Consider the following 22864-nt stretch of genomic DNA (forward strand, 5'->3'; position numbering starts at 1 on the left):
AGATTAAATCTCTACTATCTACATTGTGTCAGTTTCCAAGAAGAAGAAACAATGGCACTACAGACTACAACTGAAAGGCTCTCAGACAATATACAGGGTACAGACTCTAGTCTGAGATTTTGCAGCTCTGGTATCAGTTAAAACAAGTACTATCGGGCTTGGTGTACTGACTCAGTATGAGGTAATTTAATACATTCATACATTCACACAATTCAGTTGACATACTGTTCTTTCTTATAGGCTTTACTGATAAAATGGCTGTACTCCTTTTATTCAGCCTCTCCCACCCTTCAGGGAATTAAAACTATTAGAATAACATAACAGATGACGTGAAACACAAAAAAATTAAAAATATTATCAGTGCAACATAGAACATATATGTGAGGAGGGAGGGTTGGGTCAGGGTTTTGTGGGTTTTGTTTTTTTACATTGTGTATCATATAAACTCTGCTGTTACCCGCCTTGATCCCCAAACAGAAGAGGCGGGATATAAATAAATTATTATTATTATTATTATTATTATTATTATTATTATTATTATTGATTAGAAATAAGAGTTCAGCATGAACTATTAATTCTGTCAGCTAGAAGTTATGCCCATAAACAAGCTAGCAACCATTGTCCAGTGATTGAAATTCGTAAAATGAATGTACAGTGAGCCCTCAGTATCTGCTGGTGTTTGCTTCAGGACGCCCCACCCCCCATCAATACCAAAATCCCATTATAGATAGCAGCACAGTATAATGCCTTTATATAATACAGCAAAATCAAAGTTTGCTTTTGGGATTATTTTATGTGTAATATTTTTGAAGAGTGGTTTGTCGAATATGTGTGCGTAGAATCTGTAGGTACGGAGGGCCAACTGAATATAAGCTGTCTACATTTGGGATTTAAAGGATTCAATTAGATTAAAACTGATTTTAAAAATTTTAACCAACTAAAAAGGCAGGTGTCCCAAAAGCATGACAACTTTTAAAATATTAGTAAGTAATCAATTGATTTAATGAGTAAATAAAATAAATATGAAAATTAAAGACAATAAATATAGTGTCATGAAAAGAATTTGCCCCCTTTCTTTGTTGCACTGCAAAACATCTCTTCTCTGATGGCTGCTATACTATTAGTGATCACCATCTAAAGACCTTTTGCTTTTTCACTATTGTTTTACCAATATGGAAAATAACTTCAGATCGAATCGATACAATCAAGTGCCAGAAGGCCATAGGAAGTGTCAGAGGTCTGCTCTGTTAATAGAGAATGAGTTCTACTGATAGGACAGTACCTGAACCACTAAAGGCCTCCTGTTATGCTGACAGAAAGCTCTGGTGGCATATACATCCCACCAGCATCGGAGTGGGAGAAGTGTTGACATGTTAGGGACAGGCATGAAAGCTCCAGATCTAAAACATAATACTGGGTGTATTTTTGCTTATTTATTCATTAAAATGTTTCTCTCCCACCCTTTATCATGGGATTTTTCTCACACACTATACAGGTTTTGCTTTTCTGAATAAATGAATCTGGCAACACAAGTTCCTGTCCTGCTTACATTACCTGAGACAATCTGTACTGAGCAAATTGAAATCATACTTGAATGAACCTCTACAGACTCTAAGGTCCAAAACACACTGCAGAAATAATCCAGTTTGAGACTGTTTTAACTGCCCTTGCTTAATGCTAGCAAATTCTGGGAACTTTACTTTTGTGAGACATTTCGACCAAACTCTGTGTTCCTTTAAGTTACAGTTGAATGAAAATATAGTGTGAGTAAACTTTTCAAACCCCACCACAATCCTTTACGATGCTTAAGATTTGCTACAAAAGAGCAAAATGCAGAAGTGAAAAGGGTACCTATCTTCAAAACATTGCTCGAAATGCAGTGAAAGTGAACAGCAAGTCTGCAAAGATACGTCAACATGGTTATGAAAAAAGAAAGAAAAGCAGTCAAGTCAAAAGCAGCAAAGGTTGTACTTCCTTGAAATGCTTGAGAATATCTCTAAGAACTCTTCCTCTTTTTCAGAGGGTGCATGCAGCACTTGGAGAAGCTCTGTTCAACTTTCAGTTAACCAGAGGTTATGAAAATTATGTTGACACAACTAGATATGCAAATTACATTCCTCAGAAGACACGGAAAATGTGGTTTGTGGTTTATCTTGGTTTTAACTTCATAAAACAAGCTATCTATAATAATTTTCCAGCTATTTTTATTGAGATATGGTGAGATATCTCCAAGAGCAGTAATTTAAGATAAAACAAATACTGATTTTTTTCTTAACCTGTATGAATAGAGCAATTTTCTCAAACTTAAGTAGGTGTTTGTTTGTTTGTTTGTTTTAAAAAAACACCAATGTTTATATTGAAGTGGTAATTACTTTATGCAGTGCAAATGCTTCTGCATTCTTTTATTCACGGTGAGAAAGATACGAATTAGAGAAATATGGACTAGAGAATATGTAACACAATGCCCACCAGATGTTTGGAACTATAATCCTCACTGGACTGGGGCTCATATGAGTTATAGTTTAAATTATCAGGAGAGAATCAGGGTGTCTATTCCTGGACAAGGAATGGCCATAGCCACACATGTTAGGAGGCCAAGCTAAAAAAAATGGGGTTTGCACAATCTCCCCTTCTGCCTTACATCAGGACAATAAGGAGACTAAAAACTACCACTTCCGTTTCAGATTAAGCATAGTTTAGTATTACATCCAACCCTTAAACGTGTGGTTAATCTTAACTACAGTTAGTTACAATAAGTAAACTTTGTAAAAGGCAGTTTGAAGGTGGCTTGTCTTTATAAACTATAATTAAGACTTGACAACAGTCTGTCTGTGTTCAGACATCACAATTGATGGTTAGTCAAAAGGAAGTGAAAGCTACAGAACTCCTCCTCAAGGCACCTGAGGATCAGAGGAAGGGGAAGCACACAAGAGTAGAGGAGTACGTAAGATAAGGCTAGTTACAGCCTGCCCTCATATTTTAAGTCACGACATGTATAGTCAGGAGGATTGCTGTTTTTGCTTGTTAACATTGCAGGAGATAAGCACTTAAGTGCTGAAAAGGAATATATAACCACTGAAGCAGTTTTTTTAAAAATCCTACACATTGGCAGGAAGAAAGAAAGAAAGAAAGAAAGAAAGAAAGAAAGAAAGAAAGAGGCAGGAGTTTAACTTGTCTGCTGCGGCCACACAAAAGGCAAATTGCAAATTGACAAATATTTCCGAGCTACCACTACAACTGAGAGTGTAGGAGTCAGAGAAGGAAGAAAACAACAACAAATGTACTTGTTCCACAAATATTATTTGGAGTGTGTAAAAGAACTTGTTCATTTTCATTTCACATAGGAAAAAAATGGTCTAAAAAGTTTCAAACATTTGATTTGTGCCTGTATTTCCCACACAACTCAAGCCTCAACTAAGCAAGGTCCTAAGCCAGTCTTTCCTAGCCCTGATGCCCTCCAATGTTAGGGGCTGAAGTCCAGTTTAAAAAGCTAACAGCATAGAATCAGGGGAATTTATATCCAAAACATCTGGAGGGAACCAAGTTTGGAGAAGGCAAAACAAACAGCCTCCTAACTACCCTGTACCTAACTTATGACCAACACCTCATTTTCCTGTGAAATATTATAATTTTGGTGTGGGCGTGTATGTTGTGTAACTTCATGTCATTTCCAACTTATGGTGACCCTAAGGCAAACCTATCAAGGTGTTTTCTTTGCCAGATTTGTTCAGAGGATGTTTGCCAATGCCTTCCCCTGAGGCTGAGAGCATGTGACTTGCCCAAGGTCAGCTAGTGGGTTTCATGGCTGAGCTGAGAATCAAACCCTGTTCTTCAAAGTAATAGACCAACATTCAAAAATGCTAATCCTCTGAATATTAAAAATGTCTGTAAGGTTCATACAGGAAATGACAGATTCAGACCATTCGCTTGATCCAAAATCTATACTAACAATACAATAAGGGAAGTAAAATGCAATTCAAAACGCCCCAAGCACACTGCTCAACCTGTATCTTTCCCCTACCTCCAGCATTTTTCTCTTGATTTCTTGTTATCACAGCTCAACTAAGAAGAAAGCAGCTATTGACGGCTACAATCAAGCTTGATCTCAATGGGCAGCATCTGCCTCAACAGCTCCAGCAGGCCACAGTACAGATTCTTCCTCTGGGATTGCTTTAAAATTTCTACAGGTTCCAGAAGACTAATGCCTATGTTTTGACAATACCATGTTTGTTGCTGTTAACTTCCATTGAGTTGGCCCCGATTCATGGCAACCTTGTGGGTGAAACATCTCCAAGACCCGCTGTCTTCCACTGCTTTGCTTAGATCCTGCAAGTTCAGGTCTGTCTCCCTGACTGAGTCTATCCATCTGGCACGCAATCTTCCTCTTTTTCTACTGTCTTCTACCTTTCCTAGCATTGTTGTTTTTTCCAGTGAGTTGTGCCTTCTCATGATGTGTCTGAAGTATGACCGCCTCAGTTTTGTCATCATAGCTTCTAGGTAGATTTTTGGCATGATCTGCTCTAGGACCCACTTGTTTGTCATTTTGGTTGTCCACATAATCCTCAGCACTCTTCACCAGCATTACATCTCAAATGAATTGATTTTCTTCCTATCTTCTTTCTTAACTGCCCAGTTCGCACATCCATACATGGTAATACAGAATGCAGTGGCTTGTATGATTCTAACTTTTGTACTCAGTTTTATATTTTTGTATTTCAGGATCTTTTCTAGTTCTTTCATAGATGCTCTCCCCATTCTGAATCTTCTTCTAATTTCCTGGCTGCAATCCTCGTTGCACCATTACCATGCCTAGCATTATTGTTTATTTCTAGTAAGCCATGCCTTCTCCTGATGTGGCCAAAATATAACCACCTCAATTTAATTAGCTCAGCTTCCAGGGAGAGTTCATGCCTGATCTGGTCAAGGAGCCATTTGTGAAGTCTTTTTGGCTGCCCATGGTATCCTTAGCACTCCTCTCCAGCAGTACATCTCAAATGAGTTTATTTTCTTTCTGTCAGCTTTCTTCACTATCCAGCTCTCACACCCATACATGGTCAAGGAGAATACAATGGTTTGAATGATTCTAACTTTAGTGCTCAGTTGTATATCTTTACACTTTAGGATCTTGTCAATATCTACATGGCTGCTCTTCCTAGTCCTATTCTTATTTCTTGACTTGTTTCTTGACAATGCCATGACAGTTCCCATAATTCTGTGGCTAGTAGGGTTGCCAGGCTGAACATGAGGCAGCATTTATTCAGCACTTATCCAGGTATAGGGAAAATAGCAGTGGCAAGTAAAGTTTCTATAAAGTTCCATCAGGAGGAACTCTGGCTACTCTCCTATATTACTCAACCCACTTTTAGCTGATGCAGTGCCTTCAACATGTTTATTTACTAGCAATTAAAGGGGCATGACAGCAGCAGTAGCAGCAAAGGAATATTCAGCACCTTTCCTGCAGCTGGACACACAACAAACAGGCACCCTCAAGAGCTCTCAGAATATGACAGTGGCTCCGCATCCAGCTTCAGGATGGAAGCTTCTTCACATCTAGCTCCCCTCCTGCTTTCCACAAGCCCGTAAATAACTACTGTGTGTTGATAGAGAAAAAGCTGCATAGCTAAGAAGTAGATGTTGGGAGGTTGGGCAGGAAGATATATCCTAGTTCCTCCTGATAGAACTTTATGGTAAGCCTACTTGTCTCGGGATCTGCTACATATTGAAGCAACTGAAGACTTTTCCTACATTCAACCTCACAATCCTAGTTGCCATGGCTATTCTCCCTACACCCACAGAGCCCCAGAAAAGCAACTCTATTTCTGGGACATTTAGGGATGAAGGGAGAATGCCAAGAGCTGCTGTTACCACCAAGATAAGCTTTCCACAAATCCCAAAGATGGTTATTATAAGACCAGACCCTACCATACAGACTGCCATATCAAATTTATTCATAAGGATATGGTCTTGAGTGCTTTGCAAATGTAAGCTCTCCACATTTTTAAAGAGATGGAGTCTGCACAGGGGGAGAGGGTTTCAAGAAAACTCTGGTGGTAAACCTTACACAATTTGTCCTGGCACAAACACACTCAGTACAATATTAAACTTCCTGTTTCAGTTTTTTATTTCTTTGACACACACATCCTGCTCTACCCTAATCCTGCTTTAATTCTTCACATTAAGTTGTTCTCAGTGCTGAGAAATTTATGAAGTACATAAAACATTAATTTTAATGGGGCCTTCACGTTACAGCAATACAGTAGGCCCTTGGTATCAGCTGTGATTTTGTTCAAATTGCTCCGTGGATACCCAAATCCACGGATGCTCAAGTCCCATTAAATACAATGGCATAGTAAAATGGCATCCCTTCTCTAAAATGACAAAATCAAGGATTGCTGTTTGAAGTGTGTGTGTGCGTGTGATATTTTCAAGCCATGGATGGTTTAATCCGTGGATGAAGAATCTGTGGATATGGAGGGCCGACTATATTAATTACACCAAGATACAACCTAATCCTCAATATTCACAGTAGCATATCTACAACAAGAGCAGAATTCAAAGACTTCACTGTGTTAGTCTGGATCAGTATGCAAAGGGATATTGTAGCACTTTTGAGACTAACTGCAAGAGAGTCGTTGGTAGCATAAGCTTTCATATACTGTCTAGTTCATCAGAGTCAGTAAATTCCTCTTTGCAGAAACATCACAGGCCATATTGCTGTGCATGCAAAGGGATATTATAGTACCATTGAGACTGAAAGAAAGGAGTTGGTAGCATAAATTTTCATAGACGTAAGTCTGCTTCATTGCATGCATTGACTGAACTGCCTAGGAGCAGCTTCTTCCACTTCAGTCGATGTTTTTATTCTAAACATTAATTACTAATATAGGAAATATTCAAGAATATATAACCCACAAAAGAAGCAAAATAACTTTCTTAAATAGCAATGTGCTTCCATCGACAGAGGCCTTCAACTTGCTTTTAAACACCATTTATGATTACTTTCCATGCATCTGACAAAGTAATCTGCAGTAACTACGTAATGCTATAATAAATCATTCAAGTTTTAAAGACATGACAGAACACTTTTTTGCTCTGACCAGCAGTATTAATTGCAAATAATAACGTCTATGAATTTTATTTCCCAGGTAAACATTTTTATGATAGCAGCCTTGATCATATCATCACTGAAGCACAATCTGACTGTAGATGTCTACACAAAAGTAAGCACTATAATGTTTGGTCAGGCATAATCCCCAGGTAACTTTACAAAGGACTGCAGCCTTAAATCATGCTCTCTGGTAGAATTCTTAATACCTAGAAAGGTAACAGCCTGAACACATTTATAAACACAGTATCAAATATTTTTAGGGTACCTGATAAAATTCCCGAAGCCAATTCTTCTGTAGATTTTCTGGCTGAAAAATAAATAAAATAAATAAATGTGGGTTGCTATACAATAAAGAAATACAATTTTCTCCTTACAATGCTAAAGATAAAGATACAGTGCTAAAGATATGGATGACATGTTGCTGTATATGTTCATGCTTATGCACAGGCACATCATAAGAACAACATTATAAGCAAAGGCCATTATGTACACATAAACACTACATTAGTCTAACTTTTCAGAAGCTGGAATACCACAGTTTCTGCTAGTACCTTGTAAAGCTTTCTGCTCAAGAGTTTGAATATAAGTTTATTAACTGTACTGGTTTTCTGTAGAGGACTGGATTTTGGCCAAGGAGACTGGAATACAAGATCTCACTTAATAATTGGTTCAAGGATACTCAGAAGGTTATAACTTGACCTTTCAGGATTATGAAATTTAAAAAGATATAATCTCACATGCACAATCATAAAGTCCTTGAAGAAGAACAAATATGATACATAAACTATTTCACTGTTAGCAACTGCCAGAAATAGTTCAGTGCTTTTGTACATAATTTCACTATTTTTGCTCATCTTGAAAGCAGGCATTTGCTTTTTTGCTTGCTCTAAATAGCAGTACTAAATGCACCACTGTAATTGCCACCCTTTTAACAAGCATCCCAGTTTTTCTCTTGCATTTATGATAGCAAATTTTATAATTCGCTTTACATTTAAAGGATATTTAGTTCTATTTAAATTCATTTCATGCATTCTATGTTAAAGTGTTTTGTGAACCAAAATGCATGCATGTCTCTCAGGCGTAAATCATATAAAGAATTACACAGAATAGACCTTTCATTTCATGCCAGATTTCAACATGTGCTCTCATAAACTGGAATTAAAAATGTCACAGAGGTTAATTGGGCATATAAAATGGTTCAAAGTTTGGGAATCTCCACAGCTATGATTGCAACTATTCTTATGGAACTATACAGGAATGTATACCTCAGAAACATCTGATAACATTGCCTTGATGAGTTGTGAATGTACTAGTTGTGAATGTCAAAGCTGCTGTAAAATCAATAGCCTTACTGAGGAAATGAAAGGAATGGAGTCCCCCAAGATCAAGCAAGTTAGGACTCTACCTCTTCTCTATATTCTGTCATGTCCATTGACCTTTCTCTGTTACCATCCCTCTTCACTATGTTTATAGGTAGTAGCACTTCCCCAAATGGAAGAGGCAGGATATAAATATATTATTGTTGTTATTGCTGTTATTTCATTTGGCTACCTTGGGGGTGCTAGCATAATATAACTCATAATTTCTGTACTTCTTCTACAAGAGAAGGGTTAGTTGTTCTGTGGCTTTTCATCTAACCCTTCTCCAAACCCAGGTTTAAATGGACATGCACACACATGCACATTCACACACATTATTAATAAATGTGACCCTTCTAATTATTGTTATGTGTTTTCAAATTGGCTCCAACCTATGGCAACCCCATCATCTGGTTTTCTTGGCAAGATTTATTCAAGAGGAGGTTTGAAATTGTCTTTCCCTGAGGTTGAGTGTGACTTGCCCAAGATCACCCAATGGGTTTCCATGGCCAAGTGGAAATTTGAACCCTGGTCTCCCAGAATCCCAGTTCAACACTCTAATCACAAAACCTCACTGGCTTCCATATGTGACACTACGAAATACCAAATATGTATGATAACTGGAATCTATTCTACACCCATTCAACTTCTGAGAGTTTATCATTTTATTTATTAATTAAAGAGAGAGAATTAGGGGAGAAGTATAACAACAAAGAAAAAGAATAGATATACAGTGTGCCTGCACCATACGCGGGTGAACTATATGCGGCTCCCTGCTTACGTAGAAGCTGCACAACAATATAAACAATGGTGTGTGTGCCTGAGCGTGTGCGCTGCACTGCCACCACATGCACATGCCCCATTGTTTCCTATGGGGTGCGAGCATACGTGGATTTTCCCACCCTGGGAGGGGGAGTTCCGGAACAGGCCCACTGTATATAGAGAGGTCATAGAACAGCTTTTCAAGATAGAAATATTCGGAAGCGGAGAAGTTCAAATGAAGATGTTTGTCCTATGTATTTTTACAATGAATGTTTGTATGGTATGATGAAGTAGGAAGAAATTAAAGGTTAATTAACTGTTAAAGGTACATGAGGATAAAGTATGTAGAAGAGAGTAAGAGTAAGTTGAATGGCATTTGAGAATTACCACATATACTTATCCATAAGTCTAAAAATTTATGCTCAAAAACTGACCGCAAAATCACAGGTTGACTTATTTAGGGGTCACTATGGTAATGTGATAGCAGCTCTTTCAGATTTCCCTATGCAGTTTCTTTCTCTCTTAGCCAAGCAGAAAGAGTCCTGGGTGACTGATTGATATTGCTGTTTGTTTGAGCCCCTCTCCCGTCCGCTCATCTGGCTGAAACGAAAGCTAAAATGATGAAGCAAAAAGCATAAATGAAAGTCTCTCTTGCCATACACACACTGAAGGAGCCTCCAAGTTTTACCCTCGAACTATCCACGGGTCATAGCAAAACCCACAATTTTGGCCCAAAAACCTGACTTTGATTTATACATGAGGTTGAGTATATAAGGTAAAATCCAAATTCTCTTGGATTCCAAGCCCTATCAAGATGGCCAATGGCAGGGGTGATGAGAGGTGCAGTAACTTTTTCGGAGCATCAGATTCTTTATCTTTCCTTGAGCTGCCATCCCAAATGCTCTAATAAGAGTAATTTCCAAGTCAACCACTGGATGCGGCAAACTTATGGCTAAGTTGGAGCACTATAATATTTCCACAGCCCTGCCAGGCTCCTGCTAGGGCATGGTATTTGTTCTTCCCTTCCTCCAATTCCCTCTGAAGATTTTCACACTGGCGCTTACCGTGGGATAACCACCAGTAAAGCACCAGTAAAACGTCCCTGAAGCAAGAGGGTATGAAAGCCAGTCACATTTCTGAAACATCAGTGAAGAAACATCCTCTCGCCTCTACCATCCTTGAATCATTCGTGGAGCAGCCATTTCCTATTAACGCAAAGTTCCTGGTAATAGGAAATGGCTGCTCCGAAAACAATTCAAGGACGGTAAAGATGAGTGGACGCTTCACTGACGTTTCAGAAGCGTGACTGGCTTTCACACCCTCATGCTTCAGGGACATTTTACCAGCGCTTTACCTGCACTTAACCCACGGTAAGCACTGGTATGAAAATCTTTTGTCTCAGTGTCAAACACACACACACACACACACACACACACACAGAGCTATTTTCACCAGATCACCATTCACACACAAGAGTGAGACAATATCTTGGTAGAAGCAGGGACAAAATGTTTTTAGAAGGCACTCTCCCTTTGTAAAAATATTCAAAGAATAATGAACATTTTCAGTGGCCACAGACTACTTATTTGCTGGCTGCTGCGTGGAGGGTATTAGAAACTAAGCAGTGGTGTCTGGTGCCATCCATGTTGGGGGGCTGGGGGAGGCAGTGATTTTAGCCAGAATTTGAAGGGGGGCATTCAAGGATCTGAGTACTATCTCCAAAACAGGTACTGTATATACATACTCATGTACAACTTTAGAAATTTTAGTCAAAAAAATTGATCCCAAAAACCTGGGTCAATTTATCCACAGGTCAATGTATAGAAGTACATAAGTATTTTTATAGAAATGTATATGTAAGTAAGTACTGTACTTTAACTCTTTTTTTTTTAAAGGAATCATCCCATTCTCTGAGTATAGTGGGAAAAGGTGAGAGCTTAGTCTGTTCTGGGAGCACTTAAAAGAAGCACTGACCCCCCCCCCTCAACTATCTCATCCATCTAGCCTTCATGATGAACATAAAGAGTGAAGCCTGCCAGAACACTGCTAAATTCTTTAGCATCATTTCCCCTTGCTTCATTGTTTATCTCCTTTGTTAAAGGGCCCTAGGTTTTACCCTTGACTTATCCACAAGTCATACCAAAATCCATAATTTTGACTCCAAAACCTGCCCTCAACTTATACATGAGGTAGACTTACAGCTGAGTACAGTATATACAGTATATAAAAAATAAAACATAACAAAAGTTTTTTTTTTAAAAAAGTTAAGAGTGGATTTCAGCATTGCTGACATGGAGCCTACCACTGCCATCAGATTTAGAGCGAAAGAAATATCCTTGAAGAACATAGCTAGCACAAACCCTTGAAAGAAGCATTCTGTTGCAGCTTATGATTATTAACTTCTAACAGACAAGTTTTATATATTCCAATGATGTAGAGTCATCACAGGACATTAAACATTTTATTGGTATAGAGCAGGAGTGATAAGACACTGGTTTCTTTAGGGCTCCGAAGTACAGCATCCCCTTGGCATCTCCTGACCCAAACCTCTAAATCAAAGAGGTTAAAACAACTTTTTGTTCCCAAATAACCAATGCACCTCCCAAGCATCTGGAGAGGATATTCTCCTGCCACTTCACCCCATTTTCAGGCCCCATCTTACCCTTATTAGGTATGCTGTTGATGTTTTGTCTTTAAGTCATTTCCAACATATGGTGACCCTAGACCCTATCATGGAGTTTTCTTGGCAAGTTTCTTCAGAGGGGGGTTACCACTGCCATCCTCTGAGACTGAAAGAGTGTGACTCCCCCAAAGTAAAGACTATTTTTAAATTCTAAGAAGTAAATGGGTCTCTTGCTCCAGTCACTTCTATTTTGAAATAAGACCACAGACCTGAATGAGTAGGGACTCAACAATGCCTCCAAATATGGTAAAATTGTGAATAGCACCCCATGTCTCTAGGTTTGGGGGAAGTACTGGTCATTCTGATGCCAAATTAAATAAATAAAACAAAAATAAAAATTCATTCTCCCAATTGTTCAGGGGATGATGGAAATTGTCAGAACTGCAAAAAATAAATAAATTAAATAAATAATGGCCTGGGAACTCTTGACAGCCCTTGGGCCACACTTCAGCACACTGCTTTAAGGCAATGATGTTGTTTTCAATGCAGCTAAATATTGTGTTTATCTTGTCATAATTCTAAGAAAAGAAGAAGACAACTGAAGCACAGCTTTGGCACTATGCTCTGTTGGGAAAACAAACAGATCCTTGTAACTCTTAGGAGACCCTTTCAATAATAACAAGTGTCCCTGTTATCATGTTCTAAAGCACTGAAAGCCTTTTAAAGAATTAATATGGCAGGCTATGGTTGTTATACAAACAGGAAGTTTGCTTTTAGGGGCTTCAAGACAGATTAACAAGCCTCTGATGCACAGCCATCTCCACAATGAGGAGTGGCTCACTGCAGACCCAATCCTTTAAAAACTGCATTTACATGAGAAACTGCACACCAGAGTACCCAGAAAAGAAATTTATGGACCAAGGCAGTCAGTCAATACTGTTATGTAAAATAACTGCTCTGTAAAATACTTTATGGCAGCTGTTTTACAGATGCCAAACAATTCCAGTGTTACACAAGGAGGGGTGGCAGAAGAAGGCAACCAGTTCATATCCCTAGGCTTTGATTTGGCAACTGTTTAGTTTTATTCTTGCTGAGTGGCTGTGCTATGTTCTGGAAACTTACGCAGATAGTTTATGGAAGTACATCATGGCTGCAGGTTTCTTAGCCCCTGGAAATATATATATATATATATATATATATATAATTACAAATGCCAACAGTTATTTGAAATGTTTTTACATACCAAAGTCAGACAGTACACCATTTTTTTCAAAAGGCAATTAAAAGCAAAGAATGAGACCTTTTTTCCTCTCTGTTTCTTTCAGTAAAATATTGAAAGTAACAAAAACAGCACCAGGGGAAAGCCTCCAAGATTACTGCTGTTAACAAAGCTATCAGGCTGTCTCTGCAATCCATCCCTGAAGCTACCCAATGGGCATTCAGGCAAGCAATTTCTCAAAGGGCCCCTAAGAAGAGGATTAATGTAGAAGAACATTTCTATAGATGTTGATGCTTATGGAGAGTAAGACTATCTGGATTGTCAGCAGGGGAGCAATTTGCTACCTTTCATTCACTGGCTTTTGAACTGGGTACCACATCCTGATCCTGGTAGACCTCATAGGTTTATCATCCCTGATAAAGCAACCAGGTCCACTGGTCAGAAGGGGACCATCAGAAAGTACTGTGCCCAGGCTCTCTTCTGAACTGGAGGTGAGCCTGCACTGTAGACAAAAAGGCTCCCTTTTTTAGTTCTCAGGGAAAGTATATGACATGTCCAAGGCAAATGGAAAGATAAAAGCTAGATCTTACTCCAGTAGTGGATCATCTAGTTTCTGTTGGTTTGGGGGATTTTTACAAAGAATACTGAACTAGGTTGACTTTGATCTGATTTCTTAAACAGAAATAAACATACAGTATAAGCCACTTGTCACATATCAGCAATCCATTAACTATAAAAAGAACCTGAACACATCCTTGTTTTGTAAATGCAAAGATCCATTGAAAGATGCCAAAATTCTAGTAAAGAACACTAACCGTATAACATGAAGTCAGCTAGCACCAATAGAAGCAATGTGATCAGGAGCAAATATTGCATGGTAGATAATAACAGGAAAAATACTTTAAAACAAAATTAATGACAACAAAACTAAACAGAGAGAATAAGGTGCCCTGTTCAAAGTCCTTTACATCTTTACCCAATCACAGAATGAAGGCCACTCCTACCATGAACCTCCCTGCATCCTGAGATCAACATCTTCTTTGATTACCAGTGGCATCACTAGGGGGTGCAAACCGCACCAGGTGATACTCTAAGGGAGGGTGATAGCACTGCTCCTCAACACCTTGACAGAAACTGGCTGTGGCAATCATCTGCTTCCCTTTAAAATGCTTTCAGAGACAGTGGGAGTGGGATGAAGCTCACTGGGAGGAGGAAGAAAAAGCCTCAGGATTTTTTTAAATTTAAAATTTAAAGGATTGTTTAAAGGAAGAAGGTCTTTTTGTCATGGTGCATTGCCTATGCAATGGTCTCTACAGCAAGGTTCTCCTGGCCACAGGATAGCACCTATTCTGCTCCTAGGTTTGTGATGGGACTGGACAACTTAATTTTAAAATATTGCCTGTGGACCAAGTGATTTTGCTTATAGTTTCTTCTTCTTCAAGGAGAAATATACAGTTGTCCCTACCCTTACGCGGGGGATACAGTTGTCCCTTTGTAAGGGGAAAAACGTGGATGCTCAAGGCCCATTCAAGTGAAAGGGGCTTGTGCCTGCGGCAGCACACAACAACACACACGCCATTGACTTTTCCAGCACACGGCGCTGCTCCTTCCAATGTATGCTGGGAAGTCGCATAAGGTACACCCACGTATCATTTCACTACTGTTATTTTTTAATGTATATTTTAATTGTAAGAAAGCATGAGTCTTCTGATAACTAATACAGTGGGCCCTTGGTATATGCGGGGGATCCGTTCCAGACCCCCCGCGTATGCCAAAATTTGCGTATGCTCAAGTCCCATTCTATACAATGGTGGCGCACGTGCACGTGCACCACCATTGGACAGAAAAGTCCCCCTCCCCTTCCCCTCCCTCCCTCCCTCCCTCCTACCTGCTTACCTGCTGGGTCGCCGTGCCACCGCCACGTTCTCGCTGCTGCCACGGGAAAATCCGGGTGCTGCTCCTGGAGGCCAAGAAGCCTCCAGGCTGCACCTGACCCTTGAACAGTTGCGGCGGCGGTGGCGAGGACGAAGCATGGCCTTGTCCTCCTCGCCGCTGCCATCGCAGAAGAGCCGAGTGCAGCCTGGAGGCCTCTTGGCCTCTAAGAGCAGCACCCAGCCATTTTGCGGGGGCCAAGGCCACAAGGAGGCCAAGCCTCGTCCTCTTCGATGCTGTCGCCTCCGCTGCCGCAAAATGGTCAGGTGCTGCTCCTGGAGGCCAAGAGACTTCCAGGCTGCACCTGGCCCTTGTACAGCGGTGGCGGCGGCGAGGAGGACAAGGTCAACCTTCGTCGTCCTCGCCGCTGCCGCCGCCACCACCATGAAATGGCCAGATGCAGCCTGGAGGCCTCTTGGCCTCGAGGAGCAGCATCTGGATTTTCCCACAGTGGCGGCGCAGCAACCCAGCAGGTAAGCAGGGAGGGAAAGAGGGAGGGAGGGTGGGAAGGTAGATAAATAGGTAGGTAGGTAGGTAGGTGGGAGGGAGGGAAGTTAGGAAGGAGGGGGAAAGAGGAGGGGAGGAGGGAGACTTTTGTTCCCAATGGCGGCGCACGGGCACGCGCACCGGCATTGGAAACAACTTCAGGATTTGCCATGTGCATATGCTCAAATCCGCGCATGGCAAATCCACGTATAAGGAGGGCCGACTGTATAATACATCATGAGATTTCGTGGACTGAAGCCTACTTAATCAAATACAGTACATTCCGTTTAATCAGATTTTCGGATATATATGCTGTACAAATGTTTATGGATGATATTCTAGTGAGGTTACACTCAGAGGTCTATTAAATACAGAAAGTACTGAGAATGAAAATAACTTTGTTAGCACTGGCCATTCATCAAACTGTTCCTGATAATGCAAACCTCTGGGAGCTAGGTGAACCAATTAACACATGTAACATGATAAGAAACCTTTATCCCAATTTAAACCTCCATAGATAATATTTGAACTTCTTATTTAACTGTAATTAAGGGGACTCCTGCTATGATCTTCCATTCAGAGATGGACTAGACAGGCACCACCTGTGCCTTCAAACTAAAGGTTCATCATAAAAGTGAAAGCCAAGGGAGTTCAGAAGAAAAGTGACTCTGCTCTATTTCAAGGAAAATGGAATGAACAGAATGTCATGCTGCTTTTGCTGAAGTCCAGCATTAAAACCCACACTAACAAGTTCAGGATAATTTCTGGAGTCACTGAATGGGATCCAAGTGTTCATTTCTTCCAGAGGAAAACCTCCACATCAGAGGATCTTTGGATACAATGTGTGTTAAATACTAACTGTCTGTTACACAATAAGGTTCATGTCAGGTATACATAGCTAACACTAATGAGGACATTTGAATTAGACTCCTATAAATGCTAGTGAACAAAATGGGACTTCTGAATAGGAATGCATAGGATAGTGCTGTTAAGCTGTTTTTTACTTTGATAAAGTAAAAAGGAGCCTTTGTGTTACTGGGTAACAAGATTTTTAAAATGCCCTTATTTAAATTAGTTATTACAAGCACTTTCAGAATTGAAGGCGATATATACTCATCTTAAGAGAGGAGCCTCCTCCTATGTCCACAGGTAGGAATGGCTCTTCAGAATGGTAGTATCTGTGAATCATCATAAAACTAGAATGTTTTCTTCTTCAGGGACTGTGTACCAATTTATGTAGATCCACTCAGCTCATAAAATCATTCACAAGTGTTTGTCAAGAGAGATCAACTGTGTGTTTCTCATTATCAGTGGAGGCAATCAGAGTAACAACTAGGGATGTCATTCAAAGGACTAAGAAAGATTTGCAATCAACTAAGAGTCCCAAGCTGGTTGAGCACACACACCCCTAAACTGTAAGTCTCTACTTGTAAGTACAAATGGTAGTGCCAAGGTGAAAAAGTTACAGATATCTTGACAGTTCTTATATGCGACAACGCAACTATGTTGTATGCTGACTTTTACCAGTTGAATCTCCTTTATCTGTATAGCTTGGGACTGAAGTGTTTTGGATGTTGGGTTTGGTTTTTTTTAATTTTGGAATAATTGCATATACACAAGAAAATTTATTGGAGATGGGGCCTAAGTCTAAACATGAAATTCACTGCTGTTTTGTAAACACCTCATACACATAATCTGAAGGTAATTTTATAAATAGTATGTTTAATCATTTTGTATATGATATAATGTTTACATACACTGAACCATCAGAAAGCAAAAGTGTCACTATCTCAGCTACCCATGTGGACAATTTTGGATTTTGAAGTATTTTGGAATTCAGAATTTGGATAAGGGATACTCAGCCTGTATTACAGGTTTTTTTTTTAGATGTTTACAATTACAAATTCTAAAACTTAGAGATGTTATCCTAACCATCCAATTTTAAAGAAAGATTCCAACAGGAACAAGCGAATGCCTTGCAAGGTTCACATTTTGAGCATGGTTAGGTTGGTATAGAATAACCAAAACGTTCAATAGGCTGGTGAGAGTGTAATGAATGATTCATAAAGGCAATTTTTACCACCACATTTCCTCCTATGAACAGCACCTACACTCTAGCTTTTAAATATGAATGAATGAATGAATGAATGAATGAGTTTATTTTTATATACCGTCGTTCCTTCGATCACGGCAGTTTACAACATCATAAAATACAAATTATAATAACAACAATCCCCCCATCAATAATAATCAATAATTAAAACCAGTAGAAACAGTAAACAGATCCAATCAGAACATTCACAATACACAGGAGAGAATATCAATTAGGACATGTGGGGGAAGGCTTGGCGGAAGAGATGAGTCTTAAGGTTTTTCTTAAAAGACTCAAGGGAGGGGGCCGAGCGGAGCTCATCAGAAAGAGAGTTCCAAGTCCGGGGGGCCAAAACAGAAAAGGCCCTGTGCACAGACACTGTGTATCTAACCTTAGGAACTCTCAGAAGTTGTCTACCTCCTGACCTGAGAGTGCGGGGCGGATTATATGGGGAGAGGCGGTCCTCCAAGTACTATTATTTCCACAAATAATTCTTGAATTCTACTTTAAAAAAAGTTTCTGGCCAAGTTCCTTTTCCCCAAACCATTAATTAGCAATGAAAAATCACAACACATCTCAGAAAAATGGTAAAAACATGAATTATACAGAAATAGAGCCAGTGTGGTAGTGGTTTGAGTATTTTACTATGACTCTGGGGAACAGGGCTCAAAATTGCTGCTCATCCATGGAAATCCGCTGGGTAACCTTGGGCAAATCACTCTCTCTCAGCCTCAGAGGAAGAGAAAGGCAAACTCCTTTTAAACAATTCTTGCAAAGAAACCCCTGTGATAGTACAGTAGACTTGCCCTTTATGCAGGGGATCTGTTCTGGACCCTCTGGCATAAGGGAAATTGAGTGTATGCTCAAATCCCATTCAGAGTAACAGTGTGCGCTCCCACAGCACGCCATAGTGCATGCACCGTGGGCGTGTGCCCCATTGTTTTGATTGGGGCTTGCCTTCCATGTGAGCTCAAGTCTGCGGAAGGCAAGCCCGCGTAAAGGGCGGGCCAGCTGTAACACCTTAGGGCCTCCATAAATCAGAAATTACTTAAAGGCCCATAACAACAACAACAAATACAAAATAGCTAGCTTAAAGAAAAAAATATCCATTCATGAACACAAGTAGTATAACAGAAGCATCTGTTTAATTCTACAATGGCTATCAAAGTTATGCAGTAATGGCACATCATCACAACTGAATGTTGAAAACCAAGTCTCCTCAAAGCGTAAAAGAGATGGGGCAGCCTAACTTCCTTGGGTAGACAGCTGAGGTGATGCTACAGAGAAAGTCCTGTTACATGTACTCACCAACCTATCTTCACAAGGTAGGTTGGGACATGCAACAGGACCTCCTCTGAAGATACAGAATTTCTGGAAGAGCCATATGGGATGAGGCCATCTTTCAGATATCTTGGCCCCAAGTCATTTAGGGCTTTGTAGGCCAATACCGGCACCTTGAATTGAACTCAGAAACAAACTGAAAGTCCAATGTTATTGTCTATAAAATGCACACCTGAAGCCAGTCTGGCTGCTACGTTTTTGCACTAGCTGCAGCTTCTGGATGTTTTTCAAGAGCAGCCCTTGTAGAGTGCATTACTGTAATGTAGAGCACATTGCAGTAGCCTAAATGAGAAGTAACCAAGGCATGAACAACTGTGGCCAGATCTGAGTATTTATACCTGGCCCTTCGCCCAAAAAAATGCTCTCAGAGCAGCTTACAAACTGTTGATTTGACACTTCCTTGCCCTCGGAATTACAATCTAAATAAGACAAGAAACATGAAAAAAAGGGGATGGCGCTGGAGGAAGAGAATTAAGTCCAGCAGATGCTGTCTATTCTTTCATTTGTTGTTAGGGTTGCAACACAATGGAGCTGTGCCTGCCTCTTCTTTTCTCCCTCTGAGGCCACTGCAGTGGCAGTTCGGATGGAGGAAAGTACCTTTCATCCACTGTTGGAAATGAGGCATGATGGAACTGTTTCTGCCTCTTCTGTTGAAGTCCCCAAGCACCATTTTTCCCAAACCAGAAATTACATTACTGTTACTTCTGATTCCCATTTTTGTACATTTTCAGCCTTTTCAGGATGGATGGATGGATGAAAGAATAATTAAACCCAACTTGTGCCTCGTGGAGGCCTCTGGTGGCATCACTTAGCAATTTTAGGTTAAAAATAAAATAAAAATGGGGTTGGCAGATATCTGTAGGGTCTGGGGGCCCTCTGGGCTGTACCAAAGCCACTACCACCACTGCCCCAGTATGTATCCATAGACCTCTGAGTTATGTAGCAAAATAAGTTCACAGGACAACTTACTAATCTACCATGAACAAGTTTTACTTGAATTTTAATTTAATCACTGGGGTAACTGGACAGAACACTACTGTATTCAACATTGGAGTTTAGATATTGTTTTTTGCTTAATCCATTAAAATCAGGCAGTTTTTTAAAAGTCTATGAGAAATAAAACACAACCAGTTGGGTGGTAGTTATGTAATATACAAGTACTGGCAAGATCAAGACTGTTTTATGGTTGGCTATTTCATGCCAGAACTCTTAAAGAGATTGATGAGCTGGCAAACCAAAACATTATGGTCATAGGGTTTTGATGCAAATGGAATCCGCTTATTATGTCACATTCATGCTCACTTGTAAACAAATAGTGCTGGAAGGAACACAAAGGATTACGTAGTTCATTCCCCATCCCAATTGCCTTCAAACAGGATGCAAAGTATAACTCTCTATGTAAGGATAGATAGATATAAATTCTTTTTTTCTTTGGACAATTTCTTAATGCCAAAACTTTAAGCCAGAAAATTAATTTTAGAATACTCTAGACCGAGTTCGCCAAAGAACTGTACATGCCAAAATAGATTTTCTATAATTCCACTAAACAGGACTTAATGAAAAGCTAACAAATCTGCATCCAAAAATGTTATTCTCCACCCAACCAATCCTTAATCTGTTTCCAATATAACTTTCATTTTCCTCAGATTTTATCACTCTGAGCCTGTAATGCTCTACTCACTTACTGGGAATAAGCCCCACTGAACTCAATGGCACTAACATCCAAGTAGAAAGGAGTGCATTGTTAAAGGTACAGTACTGGCAATTCTGACTCTTTTTTTGTTAAATGTATTGGATAAAATCACTGATCCTTTGCCCTGCACTAACAAAGCTGAATAAGAGTTCAGGAAAAGGACCATACTTTCTTGGATACAAAATAGTAAGTTGAATCCCGATTTAGCCATAATGAGAAGAGATCCAATGAAATCCCTGGCAGGCCCCACTGATTTCAGTGGTTCTATAGCAAGCATGGTGTAGTGGTTTGAGTATTGGACTACAACTGGAGATCAGGGTTCAATTTCCCGCTTGGCCATGGAAACCCACTGGGTGACTGTTGATGAGTCACACACTCTCAAACTGAGGAAACCACATGATAGGGTCGCCTTGGACCCACCATAAATCAGAAATCAATTGAGACAACACTAAGAACAACTTACAGTAAGTCTAGATGTAAGCCACAATCTATCAGAATCACACCCACCCACATGGAAAAGAAAAACTACACCTTGCAATCCTAAACACACACCTTGGAATAAATTCAAATGATCTCAACAGAATTCTGAAAAGACCTGTACCAGACTGCACTATATGTTTTAATTATTTCCTGTCAGAAACTCTTACGATACCAGTTTTTGATGTAGTATAATTGGTGAGCAAAGTAGCACCTGATATGTGTGTCACCTTTATACTGAAAAGTTTACAGCGCTTCATTACAGCCAGGTCTTATTCTTTAAAAAGAGGAGTCTTGTGTAAAACATATGAGAAACAGAAATTTTGATAATCAAAATTATAGTACATGCTAATGGCAAACTCATTCTTTGAGTGTATAAAACTTGTAGCCACACTGGAACTATATACACACAGACTATCACATTTGAAGCACTCCAGTTTTACAGAAGTACTTAAAAAAATCCTCTAGAGAACATTATACAAATACCCAGCACTGGTCATCATGGCTGGGGGATTCTGGAAGTTTATGGCCCAAAAAAGTAACTTCTCCGAGCACACAGAAAAATAGACTCTAGAAACAGGTACTAATAGGGCGAGTTTTGGAACAGTATGTGCACCAACTCTGCTTGTCTCACTGGTTTTGCCTGGTCACAACCAATGAGGCCAGCTGGTAACTGGAAGAAGATAGCAGGCATTTGTCCTTTCTCTATACACAATTATAGCACTATGAATCCAGTCTTAAGTGCCTTGGCTACCTCCTATGAAATCCTGGGGCTTGTAGCTTTGTGAACCCCCTGGCTGAGAATTCAAAATATCTTTCCCTGAACTGCAAATCCTGAATAAAAGTTGAAAAAAAACTGAAATGAAATCATAGTGCTATAACTGTGCCGTGTGAAAGAGCCCTTGGACCTCTAAAGCCATAATTGTTTCCACACAGTGAAAAATCTGATAAATATCAAGTGTTCCACAGTCTTAAACAAGTCTGCTCTGGAATTAAATGTAGAATCTTGTGAGCTTGTTAGGGATATTCAACTCCAAGTGAAAGAGAAGCAGAATTCAGAGCAGTCACAAGACAAGAGGGAAAGAGCAACGCAGCTGGCTGTTTAAAGTAACCCTAAGTAGAGAGAGAAAACTAAAGGCCCAGAAGACAATTAAAGGGAACAAGAACAGCCAAGAGCCAAGTTCAAAGATAGGCATGGTTGTTTCTTTCCTAAGGCTGAGGTAAAGAGCATATGGAGAAAAAGAAAATGAGGACGCAATCCTTGGAATCTACTAACGGAATTGTGGACAAACCATCTTTTTAAAGTGGCTCTCTCAGAGCCAGAGTGGATGCACATCTGACATGGAGGACTGGGCCTAAACCACTTTATTATGCATATAACATTTTTAAAAGGTTATTTCCTTGTTTAACAAGGCATGTTACATAGGCCCCTCAATCCACAAGGCATTGAAAAGCCACTGTATTTGAATTCAAGCCATTTTAAAACTCAAGCCAAATACACATTTACTTGGAGAAAAGCCATAATCATTTCAAAAATGTTTTGCTTCCAAGAATGTCTTGGGATAACAGATTTATGTCCTAAACCTATGGGATTCTCTAGACTGCCCAATTGTTATGGTAAATGTCAGGGCTTTCTATTTCAGGATTTGACAGCTTGTAATTGATGTTTCTGTTTTTCCATTGTGCCTTAAATATACCTGTGGTTTGGCCTGGTTTGTTGCTGGATATCGTGAAGTTTAGTACTACCCCAATCTATGAATTTCTTTGCAACCT

The 22864-nt window shown here is 39.8% G+C and overlaps 1 protein-coding gene across 5 annotated transcripts in view; it reads right to left on the minus strand.

The window, feature by feature from the left end:
- Positions 1-22864, minus strand: part of INPP5A (inositol polyphosphate-5-phosphatase A) — a 318955-nt gene that overhangs the window by 238770 nt on the left and 57321 nt on the right. For all 5 annotated transcript variants that reach the window (XM_042456965.1, XM_042456963.1, XM_042456966.1 and 2 more), the window contains exon 2: positions 7374-7415. In XM_042456965.1, coding sequence (XP_042312899.1) covers positions 7374-7415 — 42 coding nt within the window. The remainder of the gene's footprint in view (positions 1-7373; positions 7416-22864) is intronic.

This window comes from Sceloporus undulatus, chromosome 3 (genome assembly GCF_019175285.1).
Source record: "Sceloporus undulatus isolate JIND9_A2432 ecotype Alabama chromosome 3, SceUnd_v1.1, whole genome shotgun sequence".
Classification (NCBI taxonomy): domain Eukaryota; kingdom Metazoa; phylum Chordata; class Lepidosauria; order Squamata; family Phrynosomatidae; genus Sceloporus; species Sceloporus undulatus.